Genomic DNA, 23,494 nt, shown 5'->3' with positions numbered 1-23,494 from the left:
TTCATAGTGTAACCTTATATGGAGACAGGGTCTTTATAGGGGTAATAAAGTAAACACGAAACCATTAGGGTGGGCCCTAATCCAATATAACTGGTATTTTTATAAAAGGAGAAATTTGGATCAGAGACATACACAGAAGGAAGACTATGTGAAGAAACACAGGGGGAATATGGCCATCTGTAAAACAAAGGCTGGGACAGCAGATCCCTCCTTCACAGAAGAAACCAATCCTACTGACTGATCTTAGACTTCCAGCCTGCAGAACTATGAGACAAAAAATTACTGTTGTTTAAGGAACCCAGTTTGCGGTACTGTGTTATGGCAGCCTTAGCAAAATAAAACTAATGTATTAGTTTTATTATTTTAACAAATAATCTGATCACAGTTTTTCAACTTGATTCTGACTCAAGGCTTTCCTTTGTCTCCTTTGATCTACTCACCCCTCAGTTTGGTAAATGGGCAAAAAAGCAAAATAACTGATCTGTGTCTTAATTTTTTTAACTTAATTCAAATGACTTTCCTGATCCTAGATTCCTTGTATTATAAAATAAGGATATTGCTCCTGCCCTACCCGTCTACCTAAGTAAAGCTCAAATAAGGTACTGCACAGAAAATATAAAATGCTACACAAATCTCAGGCATCCTGAGTCATTGCTCTTTGTTCATAATATGTTCTTCCTCTTGCCAAATTATGAGAGAACTAGTTAGAGGGTTCAAGTTCAGAATTCTCCACTTTTTAAAGAAAAACCCTTTCAACCTAAGACTTTATTTTGCTACTTCTAGTTCAAGAGGCAGATGTGAGGTAGATGATGAATGTGGGATGATACTTCAAGTTTTTACCATTCTGGCATCTCCAGAGGGTTTAAAAGAATTCCTCAAACAACATATTTATTTTAATAAGAAACTAACATAAGGAAACCAATTTTTTATAGAGAATAGGCTTTTTAGAAAGCATAAGAGAAGAAGAACTAATAGTACATCAAACTGCATTAACAAAACTAGGATGTGTATTAAATGTGATTTTAAAATTTGTAAAATTAAATGTGGGATGTTAGCAGTTCTTCAACATACTTTATATGTTCCTTTGTTTTTAAAACCATTTTGTTAATGAGAATTTGAAAAATTCTTGTTTCTACAATAATACGTATTTTTATAAAATTATAGAACTTATCCCCAAACAGCTTATAGTCTAGTATATTGATTCTTATCCAGTTACAAATGTTACTCAAAAGAACCAAATTTTGAAATGATTCTACCCTTTTCAGTTCTCTAGAATGCCTCCAGATGGCATTAAAACCCTTTTCCCATTATATTTTGCAGCACAAAAATTTAAAAATTAGTACTATTTGAACCACTTAAGACTAGTCACATTCATTATATCATCAGAAATCATGACAGTAGAACTATTCAGAATTTTTAGGACAATATTTTAAGAAAGACAAACATGTAATTATATCCTTTGTGAAATATATAGCCCTCTGATACACACCAAAGGATCTTCCTAGAATGAGAAACAGATCTTGGACAAAATAAGACATTCAATAATATTGTATCACGAGGTGTGGTATCTAATGAATAGCATTTTAGATGCTGAGCAATATGAGCACTGGCTCACACATAGATAAATTCACAAAGCTGTCTCATAATAAGAAAACTTATCTTGCCCCTCAGAGTAATAAAAATAAAGATTCTTAAGGAGCCAACCTGTGACTGATTCCTGTGAAGCTAAAGTAATTTGCTAGCTCGTGAATTATTTTATTTAAACTTTGGGATATAAATTTGGTATCAAATTAATCATTAAAAATACACTTGGATTCTTTGAGTACTGAGAGGAAAAAGACAAAAAATAGAGAGTGAGGAACACATGCTTTCTAAGTGCCTTTTCTTATGTTTTTAAAATTGCGTTTGTAAATTCAAAAACATGACAAATTTGAGATTCCAGAGATATTCATCATCGTATTTTTCACACAATTCCAAGGTGAGGTTGGAGATGGCAGGCTTTTAAAATGACATTGATTGGTACTTCATCGTGTGTACGACAGAATACCTCCCAGTATATATGAAAAGTCACACAGTTATTTAGGACAGGGCTGAAAATCTCCAACCAAATTCTAAAGGGTTTGTCTCCTTTCTCCCCAATGACACACACCCTGAAATCTTACTACATTTCTATTTTATCAGGAGGAGTATTTACATTTTTAAGATTACTCTTACTGTGCTAAAGCATAAGAAAGACCTCAAAATGTGTCCACACCCAAAAGCATTGAAAGACATCATCATGAGAAAGAGAACCACAGGCTTCCTTCCATTATTATTATTACTCTTACGTGATATTTGCACTGTTTCATACTACAGACATATTATCTGGATAGAAACAGGAAAGAGACTTACGATGTATTCGATGTGCCATTGTCAGGACTCTCTGGCTCAGCATCACCTTTCTCTTAAAAAGGAAGCAGACAAAAAATGTCAACATGTGAGTGTTACGGTCTTTAAGATTTAAGAGAGATTAAATATATTTCAATGCTCCTATTAAAAATCTTTCAAAATGTGCAGCAGGAGACTTTTAAAACATCATTTTATTGTCTGAGAACCGGATTGTCAAGTAATTTCTTCTATGTATTACAATTGCCCAGGCATGGATCTGTGAGTAGGTACTAGGAGCTGTTTGCAAACAACCAGAGGTTCAGAGTGGAGACCCTGCCAAAAGATGAATATCTTACAGATGGAACCTGTTTCCTTCCATTTCATTTTACAGACAATTTAAGGAAATAAACTCCATTAGCATTCTAACATGCAAGGCATTTTGACCTTTGATCCCTTTTGCTAATACAAGCAGGTCAGGTTCCATAAGAAGGTGGAGGAGAGAACTGTACAGAACACTGATAGATTACAAGATCCCCAAGATGTATACCCACTGAAAGTCCTGGTAGAAGCTTTTGGGGACCCCTGAATTAATGCAGAATAAGGTATAAACCAGAAATCCTTCCAGACCATTTGAAAGTCTAGCTAAAGAAATGTTTCTGTGGTTTGTGGTCATCAAACACTTAATAGGTTTTAATTAAGGGAGTCTGGAACCAGTTCACTTTTAGTAGTTTTAAATGGCAAATTCTTCTAGCAATAGACATAATGTAATTCTTCGATCCTTGGCCATTGAGGGTTTGAACCATGCATCCTTATTTTGTAAGGTGCTTCTTTTTATTTCCTTGAGGCTAGGGGAAGGAAGGGGGAGGGTCATGACTTGCAAGTGTGAGTCGGCTAGAGTTATGATGATTGTGTGGTGCTAACAGTTGAGTAAAGCCTAGAAAAGGTTGTGGGTTGTAAGAAATGGGCTTGATGGCGGCCACTTGCTTTTGCTTTGCCCTTTCAAGTCAGGCCTAAACATCTTGTAGAACCTCAGGCCAATGGCACTAGATGGGCCTCCCTTGTCAGCAGGTGACATTAGCTTGTGGTCACCTAGTCTCAGGAATGATTACATGATTAACATGATGTAATTATGTTTAACTTATTTTCATGATGAACACATTCCAAAGATATCACCCAAACTGAACTCAAAAGTAAATTTTACAGGGGATCCTGGGTGGCTCAGTCAGCTAGGTGTCTGACTTTGGCTCAAGTCATGATCTCACGGTTCATGAGTTCAAGCCCTGTGTTGGGCTCTGTATCGTCAGCACAGAGCCTGCTTTGGATCCTCTGTCCATTCTCTGTCCCGCACCCCCCCCCACCCCCCAACCCCACCCACCGGTTTTCTCTCTCTCTCAAAATAAACTTAAAAAAAGGAAACTTTACAATTTCTCCTTTTTTAAATAGAAAATTAAAGAGTTGTGAGGGAAAAAAGGCACAGTTACATATATAGTTCACACATCTATCTCAGATATAACTCTGTTAATATGTCTACACAGTGCCAGAAAAACCATGAGGGACAGTCACTTTGTTAAAAAGCCACAAAATTGGTTTAGGTGCCTTGATAACAAACACTGATTAGACAAAGCCCCAGTACACAGGAATCCATTTTGAAATAAAAGTAGAGGCAGCAAATAAACAAACTTGCTTTCAAGCTCATAGTTAGATACTATATTTTTGTCTTCCAGGCCAGTCTGTGGTGTACTTATATAGGAGACATGTAAGTCCTCATCAACTGGTTCTAGTGCTGGAAAATAACCTAATTTAGTTCTTTCCAGGATCATTTTTCCACTAAGTAACCATGCTTCCTGCCAGAATGCCAAAATAAGAGCTGTAACACCTGCATTATGTAAGACAAAACTAAATGGAGGTTTAATTTCTGAAACATATTGATGTATTTTCCCCTTTAATTTGGGAAAATTGGTTACTTTCCTGAGTTTATAGCCACTGGTAATAACCCCACATAAAATCTTAATCAAGAATGTAAAACAGCAGGTTCAGGAGCAGCAGGCAATAGTAAACATTGCTAAACAACTTCTGTCAAAAACCCAGAAAATCAATAATATAAACAGAGACAATTATTTGGATGTTTGAATAAGTATGTTTTACCTTGAGCAACAATGCTGTCAGATAAACTGCAGGCTGATAGGGTACAGGCCTTAGTGCACATGGGATCTGGGGGCTGCAGGAATTGTGGGCTGGATCAGCTCAGGGACAAAGCTGCAGCTGATGATCTCTGCTCTTAGCAGCACTTATGTTGTGGCAACAGGGAAAAACAGAATAGGAAGGATACAATGGGGCCAAACAGGGCATTTATAGATGGTCCTAGAGAGAGTGTTCTCTGACTTTGGTGCTGATAATGAATTCATCTTTCTGGGGGAAAAGTAAGCTCAGAATGGAGAAGACAGGGATTAAAGCTGTGTTTGTCATTCACAAAGAATAAGACATAAAATTCTCAACATCTTGAAATTTTAGGTGATGCAATTTCTGAAGTTAACTTGAAATGTTTAAGTACATAAGCCATTAAGAATCATAGTCTCTTTTTCAGGACCCAAGGGAAAATAATAAATGTATACTAGAAAACTCTTGACAAAAAAATTCTTAGTTGGATGCTCAGATGTTTCCCTGCAGCCACCAAAGAAGACTTTTTGGGGTCACCCTGGTTATTTCAGCTGTTTTCATGATAGATACCACACTGGTCTCTGTATTGATCATTAAGAAACTGGACATAAAAGAATGGCTCAGGAGCAGTGTGGTTATTTTGCATGTGGAAATATAATTACAGAGAGGAAGAGGGCACAAAAAATGAGCCATAGGATATATATATCTACATACACATGTAAACGCATAGGTATGTATATATGTATATTATATGCATACTTTCAGTTTGATGCTCCATATTTGTCTACTTGAGCCTTCCACAGTACTTAAACATATACTACATGCTTCATATAGGTCTTCTGTCTCATGACCGGTCATGAATATAGAATCCCTGTTACAGTAGTGGAGGAAGAGGAGAAAGGTACACTCACCACTGAGATGAATATACAGTTTGAGGTATGAAACAGCTTGATGGCCCCAATAGGCCACTTAAAAAAAAATGACAGTAGCTACACTTTTAATCCAATAAATGCACTGAGGACTTAAACGCTGGGCACTCTAGCAAGCATAAAGATAAATAATACCTAATTCATGCTCTTTAAACACAGAACATGACTGCACTCCTGGAGTATGCACTCTCCATCAACAGTGCTACAAGGTGGACTACAGACTGTTGAAAGGGAATAAAAATACACCTGCGTTAAGCTGTATTCTGCTGCAGAGGGAAGTTGCTATACTATAACTTTTCTTTTTTTTTTTTTTTTAAGTTTATTTTATTTATTTTGAGAGAGAGAGAGAGAAAGCGCGAGCAGGGGAGGGGCAGAGAGAGAGGAGAGAGCAAGAATCCCAAGAAATCTCCATGCTGGTAGTGCAGAGTCTGACATGGGGCTCCAACCCAAGAACCATGAGATCAGGACCTGAGCCACCCAGGCACCCCTATGACTTTTCTTTAAAATGAAAGTAATCCATGTTTGCAGTGTTGACTTTGCTAGCTTTTGTTTTTAGTTATGTTAGCCCTTCAACAACTATGCTCAGTGATATACTTGTTTCTAGATGTAATGACTTTAGACTGTGTAACGATTTCTGTTATCAAAGATGAGACTTAAGGTACTTAATATACTACCATCTCTGCTTACAATTCTTACTAGTCTATTACTACTTTTAGTGCCTCTACTGGGTATTTATAACTTTAAGTTTAACCTTCTATTTCTTGATTAATCAACTATTGACAGTATCTTTTCCTGTATACTATGTGAAATTTGGAAATTCATTCATCTATTCTTCCCTCCTGCCTTCCCTCTCTCCACTGTACACAACTCTGCACAGCTATACGTTTCCTTCTACATAGCCAAGATTTAAAATATTTATATTCTGTTCAGTAATTATTAATGAGTCACCCTCATTAATATTAATTTAATTAATAATTTAATTTTTGGAATTGCCTATAGGCCAATTAGAAAAATTACAAACCAATGAATAATAGGATTTATAATATTATAATGATTAAAAATTAGTCACTAAAGAACCAAGAAGTAAGACTGGATGTGTACAGAAAGGAATGTCATAAACCCAAATGAAGGCAAGTGTTCCTGGCATTTCAGTCAAATGTATTCCCATTCTTACATTTCATCATGCCACATGTTAATCTGTCTCAAGTAAAGGCTATACTTTTCCTTAAAAAAATGTTCAATAGGGTATGCATTTAATGTACATAAAATGTATATGTATATGAAAGTGTACACATGAAGTTTTAAAAATTAAAATGAGTTAACTTTGAAAACATCTTCCAGGCCAGGAAGTGGGTATTACCAAGAAATAACCCAGAAACCTTCTATTTCTGCCATCCCCACCAGCTATCTGGAAATGGAATCTTGTGTTAATCATTCCTTTTCTTTTCTTAATAGCTTTTACCATCCATGTATTCATTAGCAAATAAAATATTCTTCAGTTTTGTCTGATTTTAAATTTTATGTAAATGGAATCATACTGTATGCATTCTTCTGAGACTTCCTTCTGTCACCCAACATTATGATTTTGAGAGTCAGCCATCATGATGTATTGTGGTGTTGATCATTCTCACTGTGGTGCAGCAACCCCTAATAAGAATCTACCATCATTTCCTTACTCATTTGACTCTTGATGGACATTTAAGTTTTTTTCATTAGAATGATGTCATTACACACATTCATGAACCTCCTTCTTTGTGCATGTGTTAGGAGTTCTGAGACGTGGGGCTTATATATTCTTAACTTTACTGGAGAATCTTAAACTGGTTTCCAAATTAACTTATAGTTAAGATTTAAAAGGTTTTTCTAACATAATAATGTAAAATGTAATTTCATTGTGGTGTTTGCATATCTGAGTACCAATGAGGAGATATATTGTGCTTGCTCTCTGTGACATTCTCTTTAAACCCTTAAAAATTTTTTGTAGTATTGTTTTTTTTAATTCATAGAAGAAAATAACTATTTTCTTGATACAAATCTCCTGTCACATATATACATGCACACACAGAGACTCTCCTTAAATAATTTCTCCCAGTGGGAGTCTTTCTACTCCTTTTCTGGTATCTTTGGATGATTATAAGTTCTCAATATTAATGTACATGAATTTATCAACATTTTCCTTTATTTGATATCTTTTTTATTTTAATAAATATATCATAAAGATGTTCTATATTATCTTTTGAAAGTATAGAATTTTAATATTAACATTTAGGTCTTTAAAAAATACCTGGAAAAGTTTTTGTATATGGTGTGGTATATTAATTTCATTTTTTATCCCTATAGATAATCAATTATTCTGGTACTATTTATTTAGAAGCCCATTCTTTCTCCATTGGTCTACATTATCAGCTCTGTAATAAATCTAGTTTTCACACATTTGTGGATCTGTTTCTGGGTCTTCTGTTTCATTGATCAATTTGTCTATTACTATCTTCATTACTAAGCTAAAAAATATGTACTTATTTTTGATACTAGTAAGGCCAGGCTCCAACCTTGTTCTTCTTCAGGAGTGTCTGAGCTATTCTTAGCCCTTTGTTATATCACATACATTTGAGAATCAACTTGTCGTTTTCCACATACACAAAAGTGAAGTTATAAATTTGCTGTCTGCTGGATCCTATTGCTACCATTGAGAAGTCAACTGGAAGTCTAATTGTTGCTTTTCTGAAGATATTAAAGGGTATTTTAAGACTTTTTTATCTTTGTGATTTTCAGTTTAACTATAATGTGTCTAGTGTGGACCTCTTTTTATTTATCCTGTTTAATATTCATTGAGTTCTTTCAATCTGTGTGGTAGTGTCTTTCAATTCTGGAAAATTTTCAGCCGCTTTCTCCTTTAATATTTACTCTGTTCCCTTAGCTCCTTCTGGAATTCTAGTTGAATATACATTAGACCTCTCACTTTATCCCTTATGTTCTTTTCTTTTACTTTTTTTTTTGGCAGCAGGGGCAAGGGGGAGGACAGAGAAAGTGCAAGAGCTGGGGACAGGGGCAAAGGAAGAGAGAGAATCTTAAGCAGGCTCCACACTCAGTGCAGAGCCTGACATGTGGCTCAACCCCACGACCCTTGGACCATGACTTGAGCCAAAACCAAGTCAGACACTCAACCAACTAAATCACCTGGGTGCCCCTGTCCCTCATGTTTCTTAACTTCCATTTTGTATTTTCCATTTCTCTAGGCTGCATTCTAGATAATTGCTTAAGTCCAATTTTGCAATTCATTACTTTTTTCTTCAGTGATGTCCAATCGTCTGCTGTTAAGCCTAAGGAATTCTTATTTTCTATTTTTATTTTCTCAATTATAGAGGTTCTGATTAGTATGTCTTCAAATCTTCTCTTTCTTTACCACATTTTCAATCTTCTCTTTTATTTATTGAAATTAAAGTAAGCACTCTTGTTTTGTATTTTGGGTTTGGTAATTCCAATCTCTCAAGTCTTTGCAGGTCTAATTCTCTGCCATCTGTTTTTCATTGCTTTTGTTTATAGTCTCTTATTTTCTTGTTTATGAGTTGTTTTGATAGTGAGTTTTTCATTTCTTTTAGAATTCTATTTTTATTCTTCTTCTTCTTTTCCATTTTCTTTCTTTTCTCTTTCTGGTATCCCTATTAGTTGGATTTTGACCTTTCCTCCCTGATTGATCTTCCATGTATCTTACCTTCCTTTTGTATTTCCTTCTGTCTTTTGCTTAATATCCAGAAAAAGAAAATGTTTTCAACCTTACATTCTAGATTCCAGACTTCAGGTATTTATTTTAATTTTTTAAGTTTTATTGGCCATATTTAAATTCTCAAGTGCTCGTTTATTCTCTAATGACTTCTTTTTCATGCCATTCTGTTCCCTTTATATTTAATACAAATAATTTCAATTTTTTTCTGAAGGCTGTAATGATACTTGCAATTTTTTTCTTCTGTTCTTTGAATTAATATATTGATTCCCTTAGGGCCATTCCTTCTCTTTGATGCTCCTTGGTTATATATTCACATTTTTGAATGAAAATGGGTTGGTTAATGAAGGTAAATGGTGTGAATTTCCTGTACTGGTACACTGATCTCTTTTCCTAACACTCCTTTGCCTTGGAGGGAAGGGCTGATTTAGAACTCTTTGTAAGTGGATAGGGTTTGGTGACTCAAAGGCTTTATTTAGGGTTCAGAAGAGAGGCCTCAGGCAAGCTGGGAGCCCTAACCCTACACTCCAACAAAAGTAGGAAGTACTTCAGTCTGAGTATTAGTATTTTTTGTTTCCATCTTCAGCAAACTTGACTCTTCTTTTGCCAACCATACATGTCTATTTTTAAGGTCTGGTGTCATCTCAGAATCTGTTCTGCTTCTCTCTTATTAAAGTTCCAGTCATTAAGTGGAACTTCGGGTCAGCTCTTCATTTTCTTAGTAAATGTAACTATTTTTTTTTGTCTTTTGGATTTTTGGGGGAGAAAAACCAGACTGGATGCTCTGTATAAGAAAACAGTTAGGATGGGGGTTGAGGTAATTGGTAGAAGAATGACCCAGGTCTTCCTATCTTGCTCACAATCCATGCCTATCTATTCTTTCTTGGGAATAAGTGGCAATATGGAGTCTCTCCTAGAGCTCCGTAGGATAGTTCCCACCACTATTAGAACTTGTTCCTGTTTTTTTCCATCATTTTCCTTTCTCTCTTTTTCTTTCATGATCTTCCCTGCCAGGATGATCAAACAGTATAGTCCTTTCTGCTTCTGTTTTCCAGAAACTCAACAGAACGTCTGGTTTGTTGATTGCATCCCCTCGTGTTCTCAGTGCTATTATGGATTTATTTCCATTACTATAGCTTTTGGTTAGTTAAATGGGGATTCTAAAGAAAGGGGAAGAGGTGCTTATGCGTAGTCTTCCTCTTGAACAGGACACTCTCATAACTTTTAAAAAACACAGACATATATCATCTATTTTAATATTTAAGTTTCTCAAAGCTTAAAAAGCTTATATTTTATAATATTAAATTAATCAGTACTTCAACAAAATGACTACAGTATCCATCTTTTAAAAGATTTGGATTAAAAGAATTTCTGTTTAATTCACACACTCTTTCCCTTTAGTATTGACATACATACTTTTGCTAATTTCAAAAAGAAAAAAGCATTGACCTGGGGCGCCTGGGTGGCTCAGTCGGTTAAGCATCTAACTTCGGTTCAGGTTGTGATCTCACTGTTCATGGATTCAAGCCCCATGTCAGGCTCCGTGCTGATAGTTCAGAGCCTAGACCCTGCTTCAGATACTAGGTCTCCCTCTCTCTGTCCCTCTCTCTCTCTCTGTCTCTCTCAAAAATAAACATTAAAAAAAAGCTTAAAAAAAAAGGAAAAAAGCACTGACCTAAAGTGGTGATGCTTAGTCCGTCAATCCACACATACATATTTGTGTTTGGTGTCTCTGAAGTTCAGTTTTTTTTTTTTTTTTCTATTTTCTACCTATTTACTGGAGTCAGAATTCCAGAAATATTCCAAACAATAATGATTCCAAACCAAAAATAAAACACAGCACTGGAACTACTGGTGGCATCAGCTCTCCTAAAGTTTTAAATATGCCATAATCTATAGAAAAAGCTCAGATTTTTAAATAGTGGTATTACCTTTTTATAGATGTACTTGGCTTTTGGGGGATTAGTTGGGAAAAAAAATCTCCCTACCCCAAGAAAAGAGGAAGTCAATCACAAATTTCCCTAGACAACGAAATGCCAGAGAGTATACCACACAAGGCAGGTGTCACTTCACATTTCATACAAGATGGGGTCTGCTTTACATAATCTAAACTGTAGTATAAGCATGAGGATTTATGACATGCCATAAAAATATGCCAGATGCATACAAAGTCAAAGTATATAGTTCTTGGACAAGAATTCAAATCCACTGTGAAATGACAGGGGTCAAGGTAGTGAAATACAGTCTGTTGTCTTTGGGGTAGAGATCCTGGAATACAAATCCTGGCAGTCATTTTTCATTTAGCCATGTGATCCTGGGTTAGTTATTGTCTTCAAAATCTCATTTTCATCATGTGTAAAATGGGGATGGTAACGCCTACCTTACATGGCTATGGTTAGGATTAAGTGAAATAACACATCAAGGCACTGGAACATAGAAGAGACTCAACAGCTATTTCCTTTGTTCTTTATGTCAAAAACTCTAAGCTCAGAGAAAGTACATTCATTCATCGATTATGTTCTCTTTACTCTGAACTGTTTAAGTTCAAATGGAAAGAAACAGTGAGGAAAGTAATGGCAACTCTTCTGTATACTCTAGCATGTTTTTTAGTATGTTCATAAGGCATATGATGCTGATACTGCACATCTCATGAAGGACTTAATCAGGCATTTCTTCTAATTTCTTTTCTTACCAGTGAATTTATAGTCTTCTTCAGATTTCAAGTCCCTTGGCCTTTCGCCACTTCACCAGTGCTTGTGCTCACAGCAAATCCCAAAAGAGGGTGGGATAATTAAGTGATATTGCCTTTGTGTCATTATGCCATCATTCCCCTTCCCTGACCTTTCTCTAGCTGTGCATTAAAAGTCCGGGCTTCCTAACACATTTGTCTGGATGTCTTTTCTCCTCAAGCCTTCTGTCTCACAGACGCTCAGTGGGTGAGCCTCAGTTCCAAAGATGCATTTACTAGCTCAGAGTGATTTTCATGTTCAAACATAGCTTTGTGATTGGCAAGGGGTGCTCTTAGCTGACTGGCTGGTTTTGAGACTAACAATGCCCAGTCTTTGTGAGTGTGCTTTCATGACATGGACAAATTTTTTATTAAAAAAATTTTTTTAATGTTTTATTTATTTTTGAGAAAAAGAGAGAGAGAGTATGAGTGGGGGAGGGGCAGAAAGAGAGGGAGACACAGACTCCGAAGCAGGCTCCAGGCTCCGAGCTGTCAGCACAGAGCCCGACGTGGGGCTCGAACTCACAGACCGTGAGATCATGACCTGAGCCGAAGTTGGACATTTAACCAACTGAGCCACCCAGGTGCCCCGGGTTATGCATTTTTAATGCTCAAGAAGATACTAACACCAATTACTTCATGCCAAAGAAGAGAACTAAAACACTACTTCATGAAACAATAACATTCTCTCTTTGACGATAAAGCCTGTATGTTTTATTGGACACTGGTTTCAATAAGAAATTCCTTCTTAGATATTGCAGCCTGCCTATCTCTGGAAGAGGGCATGATATCTTCATGCATTCTAAGGTCATTTATCTTGAGGTCTTCTAATTTGTTCTCTTGGCCCACTCATTTTTTTTCAATTTAGGTAACTCATTAGTTGTCTTTAAAGGTTTTTTTCCCTCCTCATATACCAGAGACCAACCATAATAGAGCATAGTGTTCCTTCTTCCTAGCATTCCTTTGAAATTCATCATTTTATGTTTGGCACCTCCTTCCCTTGAATAAAGATGGAGGAGCACTCAAGATCACCTTGAATCTTATCCATTTGGGCAGTACTTGAACAAATGGTCCTCTTTTCCCTGACTTGATTTTGGTTTTTTGGTGAAATTCCTTCTCAACCTACAGTCTATTGCATGCACCTTCCCTTCCTCACCCCCTCCATCTCCCACCCTCCACATATGAAGCTGTAGAAAGAAGTCTTTCTTACTTGGATTATTGTGTCCAGAGGAAACAAGCTGAGAGTCCTAAAAGAACAAGAAATATCAATTAATTTTCTCATTTTGACTTTCAAAATCTAAGTTGAATATGAGGTCTACTACTAGTCACCCAGACCCTAATCTCTAATCATGATCTCTACTGTAATGAGAAACATTTATCTCAATGTCCTGGCTAAGCAGTTCTGGTAAAACAGTTCACAACCATTTATCTTTTGTGTTGTAGACTTCTGTTTATTGAGGTGAAATTCATGTAACAAAATTAACCACCTTAAAGTGAATAGTTCAGTGGCACATGGTGTGCCACAATTACCTCTATTTGGTTGCAAAATATTTCCATCATTCCTAAATAAAACTCCTTGCCAGTTAGGCAGTATCTCTTCATTCCCCCGGCTCCCCTCAGGCCCTGATAACCACCAATCTGCATCCTAAATTTATCTATTTTGGATATTTTGGGGAGTGGAATCACAAAATATGTGACCTTTGGTGTCTGGCTTCTTTCACTTAGCATAATGTTTTGGCAATTCATCCAATACTTCATTCCTCTTTATGGCCAAATAATATTCCATTCTATGTATATACAACAGTTCATTTAGCCATTCATCCATTAATGGATATTTGGGCTGTTTTCACCTTTTGGCTATTGTGAATAGTGCTATGTACGCACATGTGTATGTAGCTGTTTCAGTCCCTGTTTTCAGTCCTTTTGGGTATAGACCTACAAATGGAATTTGTAGGGTCATATGGTAATTCTATATGAAACTTTTTGAGGAGCTACCAAACTGTTTTTCAAAATGACTGAATCATTTTTCATTTTTACCAGCCATGTATAAGGGTTCTGGTTTCTTCACATCCTCACCAACACTTGTCATTTTCTTTTAATTTTTAGAAATTTTATCATAGCAATCTTAGTATGTGTGCTTTGATATATATATTTCCCTAACATTTTCATGTTTTTGTTAGACATCTTATATCTTCTTTGGAGAAATATCTATTTAAGTACTTTGCCCATTTTAAACTGGGTTGTTTGCCTTTTGTTGTTGAGTTGAAAGAGTTCTTTATATATTCTGGATAATAGACTCTTATCAGACATATGATTTACAAATATTTCCTCCCATTCTGTCAGCTGTCTTTTCACTTTATTGGTAATGTCCTTTAATGCACAGTTTTTTTTTTCACTCGTTCCAAAACTCCAACAGTTTAATAACAAATGCTTCCTCACCCTCACCCCATCACATAATGCACAGAAGTTTTTAATTTTAATGAAGTTCAGTTTATTTAATTTTTGTTGTCATTGTTCATGCTTTTGGTGTCATATCTGAGAATCTTCTGCCAAATCCAAAGTCATAAATTTATCTATATGTTTCCTTCCATGAGGTTTATGGTTTTAGTTCATATTACTAGGATTTATTTATTAGGATTTATTATATTGCTGACTTTTAATCTAACCCACTTCCCTTTGATTCTCTACTCTCATCACCTTTCTGCAGATGAGGCCAGCATCCAGACCCCCAGGGACACTCCACTGAACAACTGTTATCAGTCTCATATTGGTGGACGGAAAGATTACTACAGATTTCCACTTACCTGAAACGGTGGAAAGTCAGTACTCCATAGTATTTTGAGTTTAGTTACTGTTTAGGTAAATAGTGATTGAATCTCATTTTATTTGCATTAAAGTGGAATACTAAATTTTGTTTTGGGAATTCACATCCTTCTTCCTTGCAAAATTCCCGTTTAGTATGAAATATAAGGAGAGTTACGAAAGAATGAATTAATTGAGATGGTAGGAATGTAAAAGAATAAGCACAGCATATAAAATCCAGTGGAACTTCTTTATAATTTTAGTGCATGGGACAAAAACTGAGTGAAATGGAATTCACTTCTATTATATAGTTTAAAATATTTTACTAGAAGTTTGCTCCATGAATATGTTTGTCATGGGACAGGAGATGTCCTTTAATGTGACTTGTTGCATATTCAAACCCATGTGATGTTTTAAAAAGGAATCCACTGGAACAGTACAAAACCAGCCAGACTATTGGGTGGGGGCTGGGTGGGAAAGTCAGGAGCGGAAGGGATTCCTACTCTGCTAGGCTGACTGAATCACACACAGATGCTTTTAATATCAATGTTGGTAATAATGAGCTATTCATCTGCAGAAAAAGAAGCTCAACTCTTAACCTGAGATTCAGGTTTTGGAAACAGTGTATTAAAATGAAATACACTGCTGGTCCTGAACTGATGGGCTAAAGTATAATCCTCATAAATAAATGATTTGGCCCTACTTTGGATAGTTGGTACTAAGAAGATGTCCACAGTTAAATCCTTCAAATGGACTGGTATATTTTCCATCTTTTCTAATTAATTTAGAGTTTATATCTGAACATAAATTAATGTTAGCTTTGATATGTGAAAAGTACTTTGAGTTCTACGTAATCGACTCCTCTGAGCCATGGGTAGATTTTGAGATACTGAAGGTGTCTTGTACTAGAGAGGTAAATACTCACTCACCATCAAATAGACAAACATGGTAACTGAGATAGTTTTCAGCATTAAGTTTATTCTTAAAAGAAAAAGTAGGAATTTTTGTAAGACTGTTTGCTGACACTCTTGGGAAATAGCTCATTTTATTTCTGGGTACACGTTAGATACCCTAAGCATCAGATGATGACTACAGACCATAGACTCTGAGCAGAGAACCAAAAATAAGCTCACAGATAACCTGAATTATAATTACATACCGCAAGAGCATATATTTCAGAGATCATGAACTCTGAATTTTACCTAAAACATTTGTGTAATTAATGATGATTATTGTTTCTATTTTGTGTGGGTAGTGAAGAAAGGTAGAAAATGATTAAAGTAATTGGTGAGAAAAAATCACCACAAAAGTCTGCCCTTCTGGAAAGAAGGAAACTTCTGGAGATGCACAATAAAATAAAGGCTTTGTCCTAATATGTAATGTCATGTTCGTAATTGAGGTCTTCTGGGTGGTGCACTGAACCAACAAATACTAGCTTGAAAATACTGGCTCTAATCCCAGTGTTTCTTGACCATGCCACTCTGTGGGTACGAATGATGTCCCATTGTCATCCTCACCGACATTGGGCTAGCATGTAGCCAGTTGGCTGGTGGAGGGTGTGAGTTACCTTATGAGCCTTCTCTCAAGATTAGGTCCCGAGGACACTGTCCTCATTTTGATTAGGTCTCTGCTGGCCAACAACAGGGCCTGTGGCTGCTGCTTCTTGAAGGAATCCTGCCCTGCCTAGGTAGCTGCAAAACCCTGCGGCTACCACAGAGTGTACAGATCCTTCATCCTTCACTAAGCCAGAGCCAGACTGGATTCAGAGTAGAGGGAAACAAAGCCCCTCCCTCCCAAAGGCCCAGGCACTTATATCCTTCCCATGTTATACTTCCTGCCACCCCACCCAGACACCCAGACACCCATACACCTATAGCTTCTGTCTCAAAGGCCTTCTCTCTCTCTCTACTCTTTCTCAAAGGCTCTTACTAAGTTTTCCATAAGTAGCTTAGGGAGTTGCTAACCCCATCTGTGCATTTTTATTTTAGACTCCTCTGGGAGCACTCTACAAGGGCTGCAAGGTTCTGTCAGGCACCTTAAGAGTTATAGAGTGAGTGCACCAAATCCCTGCCTATAGGGCCTGGGTGTCTGGTGAGTTAGTAGTGGAGATGATGTGTATACAAAATATTATAACCTAGGGCTGAAAGGGATGTCATGACTGCTCTGCAAGAGTGCTTCAAGCCTTTGCAGGCTTTCCTTGTCCTTGGGGATGCATGTCCTGCCATTTTCTGTTTTCTGCTTGGTAAACTTCATTCTTTCTTCAAGGCTCAGAATAAAAAAGCTCAAGAGTTACGTGCTCTTTGAAATCTTCCTGAATCTCAGAAGGACTTATCTGCTTTATGTTTTCACTGTACTGTGTCATACTGCCACTACAGAAATGATCTTTTCAACTATGACTCTTAAAAAAAAAAAAAGACAAGTTCAGCTTTATTAAGGTACAAATTGCATGACATAAATTGCACATATTTGAAGTGTACAACTTGATAGTAAATATCATTAAAAGAATGCTACTATTATTACTGTCTTGACCCAAGGGTGGCTTTATCTTATTAAGGAGCATTTACTTACTTAAAGAAACAAACAAAAGTAATATCTATTCATTAAAGAAAATTCAGAAAAGGAGTAAAGTATTAAAAAAAAAAGTTGCCTGCAATCCTGTAACAGGACATTGCTAAGGTTAATTGAATGCTTCTGGTTTGCCAGTGTCATTCATCAAGTGTGCATCATTCTGACACTTGCACAAAGGGGAGAGCTTCTTCTGGTTACTTACAAGGGTATCTACAGATGGAATTTATTCTTCTCTGTCTCTGAGTCCTGAATTCCCAACATCTAAAGTATCATTTGGTATTGGGAATCCTAAACCTTCTTTACATGTGGTGTTTATCTGGAAAGTAAAGTTTGTATAAATCATTTTGCTGGAGATGGAAATAACCAAGCACCCTGGTATCTGAGAAAGCCCTTCAATGAAGCACTGTAATAAAGACTATATTTCATCAGATGTAACATGCCATCAAAACTGTAGGAGGCTACATTCCCTCATGTATTACTATGAAAGAAAATTACTGCCAAGTAATTGTAAGACATCATCAACTATAAAACAAATCCTGATTTTAGGGAACTTAAAATCTAAAAAAAATATCTACCTGAGTCAATAAAACACAGAAGTTCTTAAGCCATGTAGCTTAAGGAGGATCCTTATACTGTGAGATACTACTTAAAAATGTCTTTTGGGGACCATTTGAGGACTGCTCCACTCATATCTCTCCTTGCTTGTCTATCAATCAATCATTAGAATTATAAAAGGCAAGAAATAGAACTATATCTTCTCTTATTTTCAGACCCACACATAAAGCTAGTCACTACAGGAAAAAGAATTACCTGATTTGGGATCTCCCGTCACTCCCACCCATCACTTTCTTCTCATTCTTTTCAGTAAACTCAGAAGAGTTGAAATAATGTAATTTATAATTAATTTAAATGTTTGTTTCAAGGTAACTCTAAATATGGAGTTTTAGTCCAAACATGTTGTGGTAAACCTTAAAGCATGCTAGGAACCACAAGAGGGACATAGAAAATGAACTTTGGAACTTTAAAGCCCTTTCCTTCATACTTGCTGGCTTCATTCTCCTTCAAGGGTACAAAAGAGCAATAGGATTATCATTTCTAAGATGATTCTAGAATCCTTATGTATAATGCTTTACACATTGATCAGTAAGAATAGTTCCAGACCATGTTTGAACCCACCAAAGTCAGCATCCATTGCCACAGATGTTTGTGAAATATCATTAAAATTTGCACATATGCCTTCTGAGAATGGAAAAGGTGCTACAACTTTAAGTCCTTTACTTGCATTTCAAAATTTAGGAGACTGCTACAGAAATGAAGAGAAAAGGGCAAATTAAATTTTTTCCCTGGGTTTAAATACCTGATAATGGCAAACCGTTTTTTTTATTTTTTTTTATTTTTTTAACCGACTTCAATTACTTTTGAGATTTAAAGAATGAAACAAACATGTCTGGTAGTTTTTGTCTAGGGAACTATAACACCAAATTAAGTCTTCAGAGAACAGAAAAAATATATCCAAGTTCATTATCAATGGACTTTACTATACATTATGTCCTTCAATACCCAGACAAATTGGGGAAATTCTCAGAAGTATTTAGCTAATTAATTTAGTGGTACTGGTTACTCAATGCCCAGTTAAAAAGATTTTCTTCGTGAGGTCAAATCACCCCTTCAATCTTAATGAGGGCTTACCTTTGTTATTTATTAGTCATTTTGGAGATTTTGCCCCTCAAATTCCATAAATAATTCTTGCTCCTGCACACTAGCAATAGTGATAATCTCAAACATTAATAATCTAATTAATGAACTGCAAGCCCCAGTTGTCAAAATGCTAATTAGTTGAGATACAGGTTAAGAAAGATACACTGTGTGTGTGAAAATTAGCAACAGTCTTTGTAGTAGGCACAGTGGGCTCCTTCAAAGGAGCCTGTATCCTATTTCCTGGACCCTGTGAATATGCTGCTGCTTATGACAAAAGGAATTCACAGATATGATTAAATTAACAATTTTGAGATAGGAGATTATCCTGGGTTATCTAAGTAGACCCAATATAATTACAAGGGCCTTTATAATAGAGGGAAGGAGGAAAGAGAGTCAGAGAAGGAGACGTGACAAGGAAGTCAGAGGTCAGAATGATGAGGGCAATGAGCTAAGTCACAAGGGCAGCTTGTAGAAACTGAGAACGGCAAGAAAACAAAGTCTTGCTTAGAGCATTCAGAAGGAATGCAGTCCACCAACACCTTGATTTTAGCTCAGACTTCTGACTTCCAGAGTTGTAAGATCATAAATTTGTGTAGTCTTAAGTCACTAAGTTTGTGGTAATTTGTTAACAGCAGAAATAGGACACTAATCCAATCTTATTTCATCTGTACAAGATAAGTTAATAGTACTTATCATAAGCTTTTTGAAAGAGAAGTATTATTAAAATTATGCAATGTTCTTACACTTTGTAAAATGACTTATTCTTTCTTTCTCGGGCAAGGCAAAAAGATCTAGGGTAACATAACTCCACCAAAGTCCTATGAAAGTCCTAAATGACACACAATTAGTTTTTGTTTTGTTTTGTTTTGAGAGAGAGAGAGAGAGAGAGTGAGCGAGCACCCATGCAGGGGTTGAGAGGAGCAGAGAGAAAATCTTAAGCAGTCTCCAAGCCCAGCAGGAGCCTGGCACAGGGCTCAATCTAATGGACCATGAGATCATGACCTGAGCTGAAATCAAGAGTCAGATGTTTAACCAACTGAGCCACCCAGGCACCCCTAAATAACACACATTTTAAAATTTAAATTTGAAATTCTGTGCCCTAGCTGATATTTAATAAGTATCTTTTTGGGTAGAAGATAAGATTCTTATAACTTAATTTCTGCCTTGAAAAGTAATTTTTTTGTACTAATGAGATAAGGGCTCAATTTTACCATGGGAAGTAGGTTACTACTTAAACTTAACCATGTACATTCAACAAAACAAATTTCTACAATTCTTTTGGAAAAGTCACAACCAAATGTGCCTTGGTATGTGTGCTCAATTACACCAGAAATTGTACTTAAACCATGGATATGTTTAGGTAATAAAAATGCTTATTTGATTGTACTGTGGGTCAAGCTATTATTTTGGCAGGATTATATACAAAAATTATAAGGATTTTGCATGGTATTTTGTGTGGGAGGATGCCACTGAGAAATTCTGAATGCAAGAGGGACATGCAGGTTCTGGTTAAAGATGGTGACACAGGAAGATCTTGACCTTACCTCCTCCTGCAGACACACTGAGTCCACAGATATATATGGAATAAGTTTCTCTAAAAAAAAAAAAAAAACCTTGATCCTGGTCACAGGGGACTGTAATAATAGATGTCACCCAGAGAGCAGCTCATAGCCCTGTCTGATGCCCTGATTTCTGTGACTGCTGCCAGGGCACATCTCTACATTGCCTGGTTGGGGTGGCCAGTTGGGCTTAAACTCACAGGTTCCACAGGCTGTAACCAATGGAGAAGAGTTCAAAGGACACAGCAAGAAGCAACAGGCCTAGGAGCTCAGTCTTTCTGTGAAGGAGGCCTAGTAGCTAATGATCATGGCTATGGCCTCCAGGGCAGGCTACTAATTAAACATGCATCCAGGAGCTGACTGCAATCCTTTCCAGCTATTTCAGAGGGTGAAATAGCTTTGCACTCATCCTGACTGTGTTCTAGAATGCCATGTCTCTTGGAGGGGAGCTTCACGTGTGTTTGGTTACTGGTGTTTAGAGCAGATGCCCAGGGGATGCCTCTTGATCACCTGGATCTGGTGGCCTGAGGAGCTTGTGTTCCTGGGTCCCATAGGACTGTGGCAATCAGAGGAAGGTTCTCAGCAGGCTACCACATCCAGGGCACTGCACAGAGAGTAGACTGAGGCACAGCCTCTTGCCCCCAGTCTTTCTGTGAAGGAAGCCACTTTGTTTGTCTTGGAGCTCCAGACTGAGAGGCAGGCTTTTGGAATGACACATATTTCAGTGGCTTATGGAACTGCTGTCAAGGAACATATGCTGTGGAAACCATCTTTGCATTCTCCTTCTGGCTTGCCCTAGCTTGCTGGTATCTCCCAGAATATAGTCCCTTGGAGCCCAAATTTTTGCTTTTGCTGCCCAGGGAACACTTCCAGATTGCCTGGCTCTGGGGGTCAGGCAGTGCTTATGCCTGTGACCCCTCAGGATTGTATAAGTTTGCATCCTTTAAAAGCTGCTGCCTGAGGGTCTGGTTTGTAGTCAGCTTGAATCTAGGTGCTGTGATCCTTTCCTTTGGGACATTGACACGTTTTGGCACATCCTCAACTACTGGGGGCTGTTAAAAATATAATAGGCTCTTGGACAAGCACAGAGGTTTGAGAGATGACCAAGATCTGGGCAGGGCTGAATAAAAAGGTTCATTTGCTACATGGGGCCACTCCTTCAAGACTGGCTGAAGTAGTTGTTAGACCTACTATATAGAAACCAGCACAAAGAATCAAGCAAAATGAAGAGAGAGAGGAATGTGTTCCAAATGAAAGCAAAACTTCAGAAACAAAAACCTTAATGAAAGAGATAATTTATTTGATAAAAAGTTCGAAGAAATGGTCATAATAATGCTTACTGAACTGGTGAAGAGAATGGATGAACATAGTGAGATTTTCAACAAAGAGATGTAAAATATAAGAAGGTACAAAACAGAAGTCACAGAGGTGAAGAATGCAATGATGAACTGAAAAATACACGTAAGAAAGGACCAGTCTACTCAAAGACAAGGCAATGGAACTCACCAAACAAAGGAGCAAAAAGAGAAAAAAAAAAAGGAATGAAATAAGATAGTTTAAGGGACATATAGGACAACAGACTAACATTTGCATTACAGGGCTCCCAGAAGGAAGAGAAAAAGAGAAACAGACAAAAAACTTATTTGAAGAAATAATGGCTGAAAATTTCCCTACCTTGGAGAAAGAAACAGAAATCCAGATCCAGGAATACCAGACAGTTCCAAAAAGATGAATCCAAAGAGACCCACACCAAGGCACATTAGGATTACAATGTCAAAAATTAAAGACAAAAAGAGAATATTAAAAGCAGTAAGAGCAGCAACTTATTATACACAAGGGAACTCCCATAAGAGTTTCAGCACAAACTCTTCAGGTCAGAAGGGAGTGGCAGGATATATGTAAAGTACTGGAAGAAAAAAATCTTCTAACCAAGAATACTCGACCCAGCAAAGTTATCATTAAGAATTGAAGGAGAGGAGAGATCAAGAGTTTTCTAGACAAGGAAAAACTAAAGGAGTTCATCATACTAACCAGCCTTGCAAGAGATAATGCTGAAGGAACATCATGAAACTGAAAAGAAGTGGTCTAATTAATAACAAGAAAACATCTGAAAGAGTAAATCTTACTGGAAAAGTAAATATATAGTTAAGGTAGTGGATTAATTATTATAAAGGTAGAATGATGGTTAAAAGATAGAAGTGGTAAAAATAGCCATGATTACAATAATTAGTTAGGGGATACACAAGACAAAAACATGTGAAGTGTGACACCAAAACTAAAACATGGCAGGGAGAGAATAAAAATGTTCAGCTTTAATGTGATCAAAGTTAAGTTGTTATCAATTTAAAATAGACTGTTATGGATATAAATTGTTATATGTAAGCCTCATGGTAATCATAAAGCAAAAACCTATAGTAAATACAGAAAAGATACAGGAATACAAGCATACCACTAAAGAAAGTCATCACACCACCAAGGAAGAGAGCGAGAGAAGGAGAAAACAGAAAGGAACTACAAAAACAGCTAGGAAACAATTAACAAAATGACAGTATCAGTACTTACTTCAAATGTAAATGAATTAAATTCTCCAATCCAAAGACACAGAGTGGCTGAATGGATTAAAAAGCAAGACTCAAAAAAGTATTGTTGAGGCTACTGTGTGGAGAATAGGCTGTGTATTAGAGGCTAGGGTAAATGGTTGGAGAATTGTAAGAGTCCAAACTAGATGTGATCACGGCTCAGAACAAAGTGGTAGGTAGAGCAAGTATGGAAACAGGAAGACTAGGTAGGGAGTTATTGCAATAATTAATGCAAAAGGTGAGAGAGTGTAGACTGGAGGTAGCTGTGATGATAGGGGAAGGATTTAGATTCAAGATATATCTTCAAAGTAGAGTAGACATGATTTAATTATGGGTTGGATGTGTGGTACGAGAGAAAGAAGAGTCAAGGATGGTGTACTGAGTTG

The 23,494-nt window shown here is 36.8% G+C and overlaps 1 protein-coding gene across 3 annotated transcripts in view; it reads right to left on the bottom strand.

Annotated features, from left to right (window-relative positions):
* AFF3 (AF4/FMR2 family member 3) overlaps positions 1 to 23,494 on the bottom strand; it is a 567,801-nt gene that overhangs the window by 169,659 nt on the left and 374,648 nt on the right. For all 3 annotated transcript variants that reach the window (XM_042931993.1, XM_042931995.1, XM_042931994.1), the window contains exons 8-9: positions 13,113 to 13,149; positions 2,392 to 2,443 (exon numbers count right to left, since the gene is read on the bottom strand). In XM_042931993.1, the coding sequence (XP_042787927.1) occupies positions 2,392 to 2,443; positions 13,113 to 13,149 (89 nt within the window). The remainder of the gene's footprint in view (positions 1 to 2,391; positions 2,444 to 13,112; positions 13,150 to 23,494) is intronic.

The sequence above is a fragment of the Panthera leo genome, chromosome A3 (genome assembly GCF_018350215.1).
Source record: "Panthera leo isolate Ple1 chromosome A3, P.leo_Ple1_pat1.1, whole genome shotgun sequence".
NCBI classification, from domain to species: domain Eukaryota; kingdom Metazoa; phylum Chordata; class Mammalia; order Carnivora; family Felidae; genus Panthera; species Panthera leo.
The sequence above is the reverse complement of the archived record's forward strand: the minus strand, read 5'-3'. Positions and strand labels throughout refer to the sequence as shown.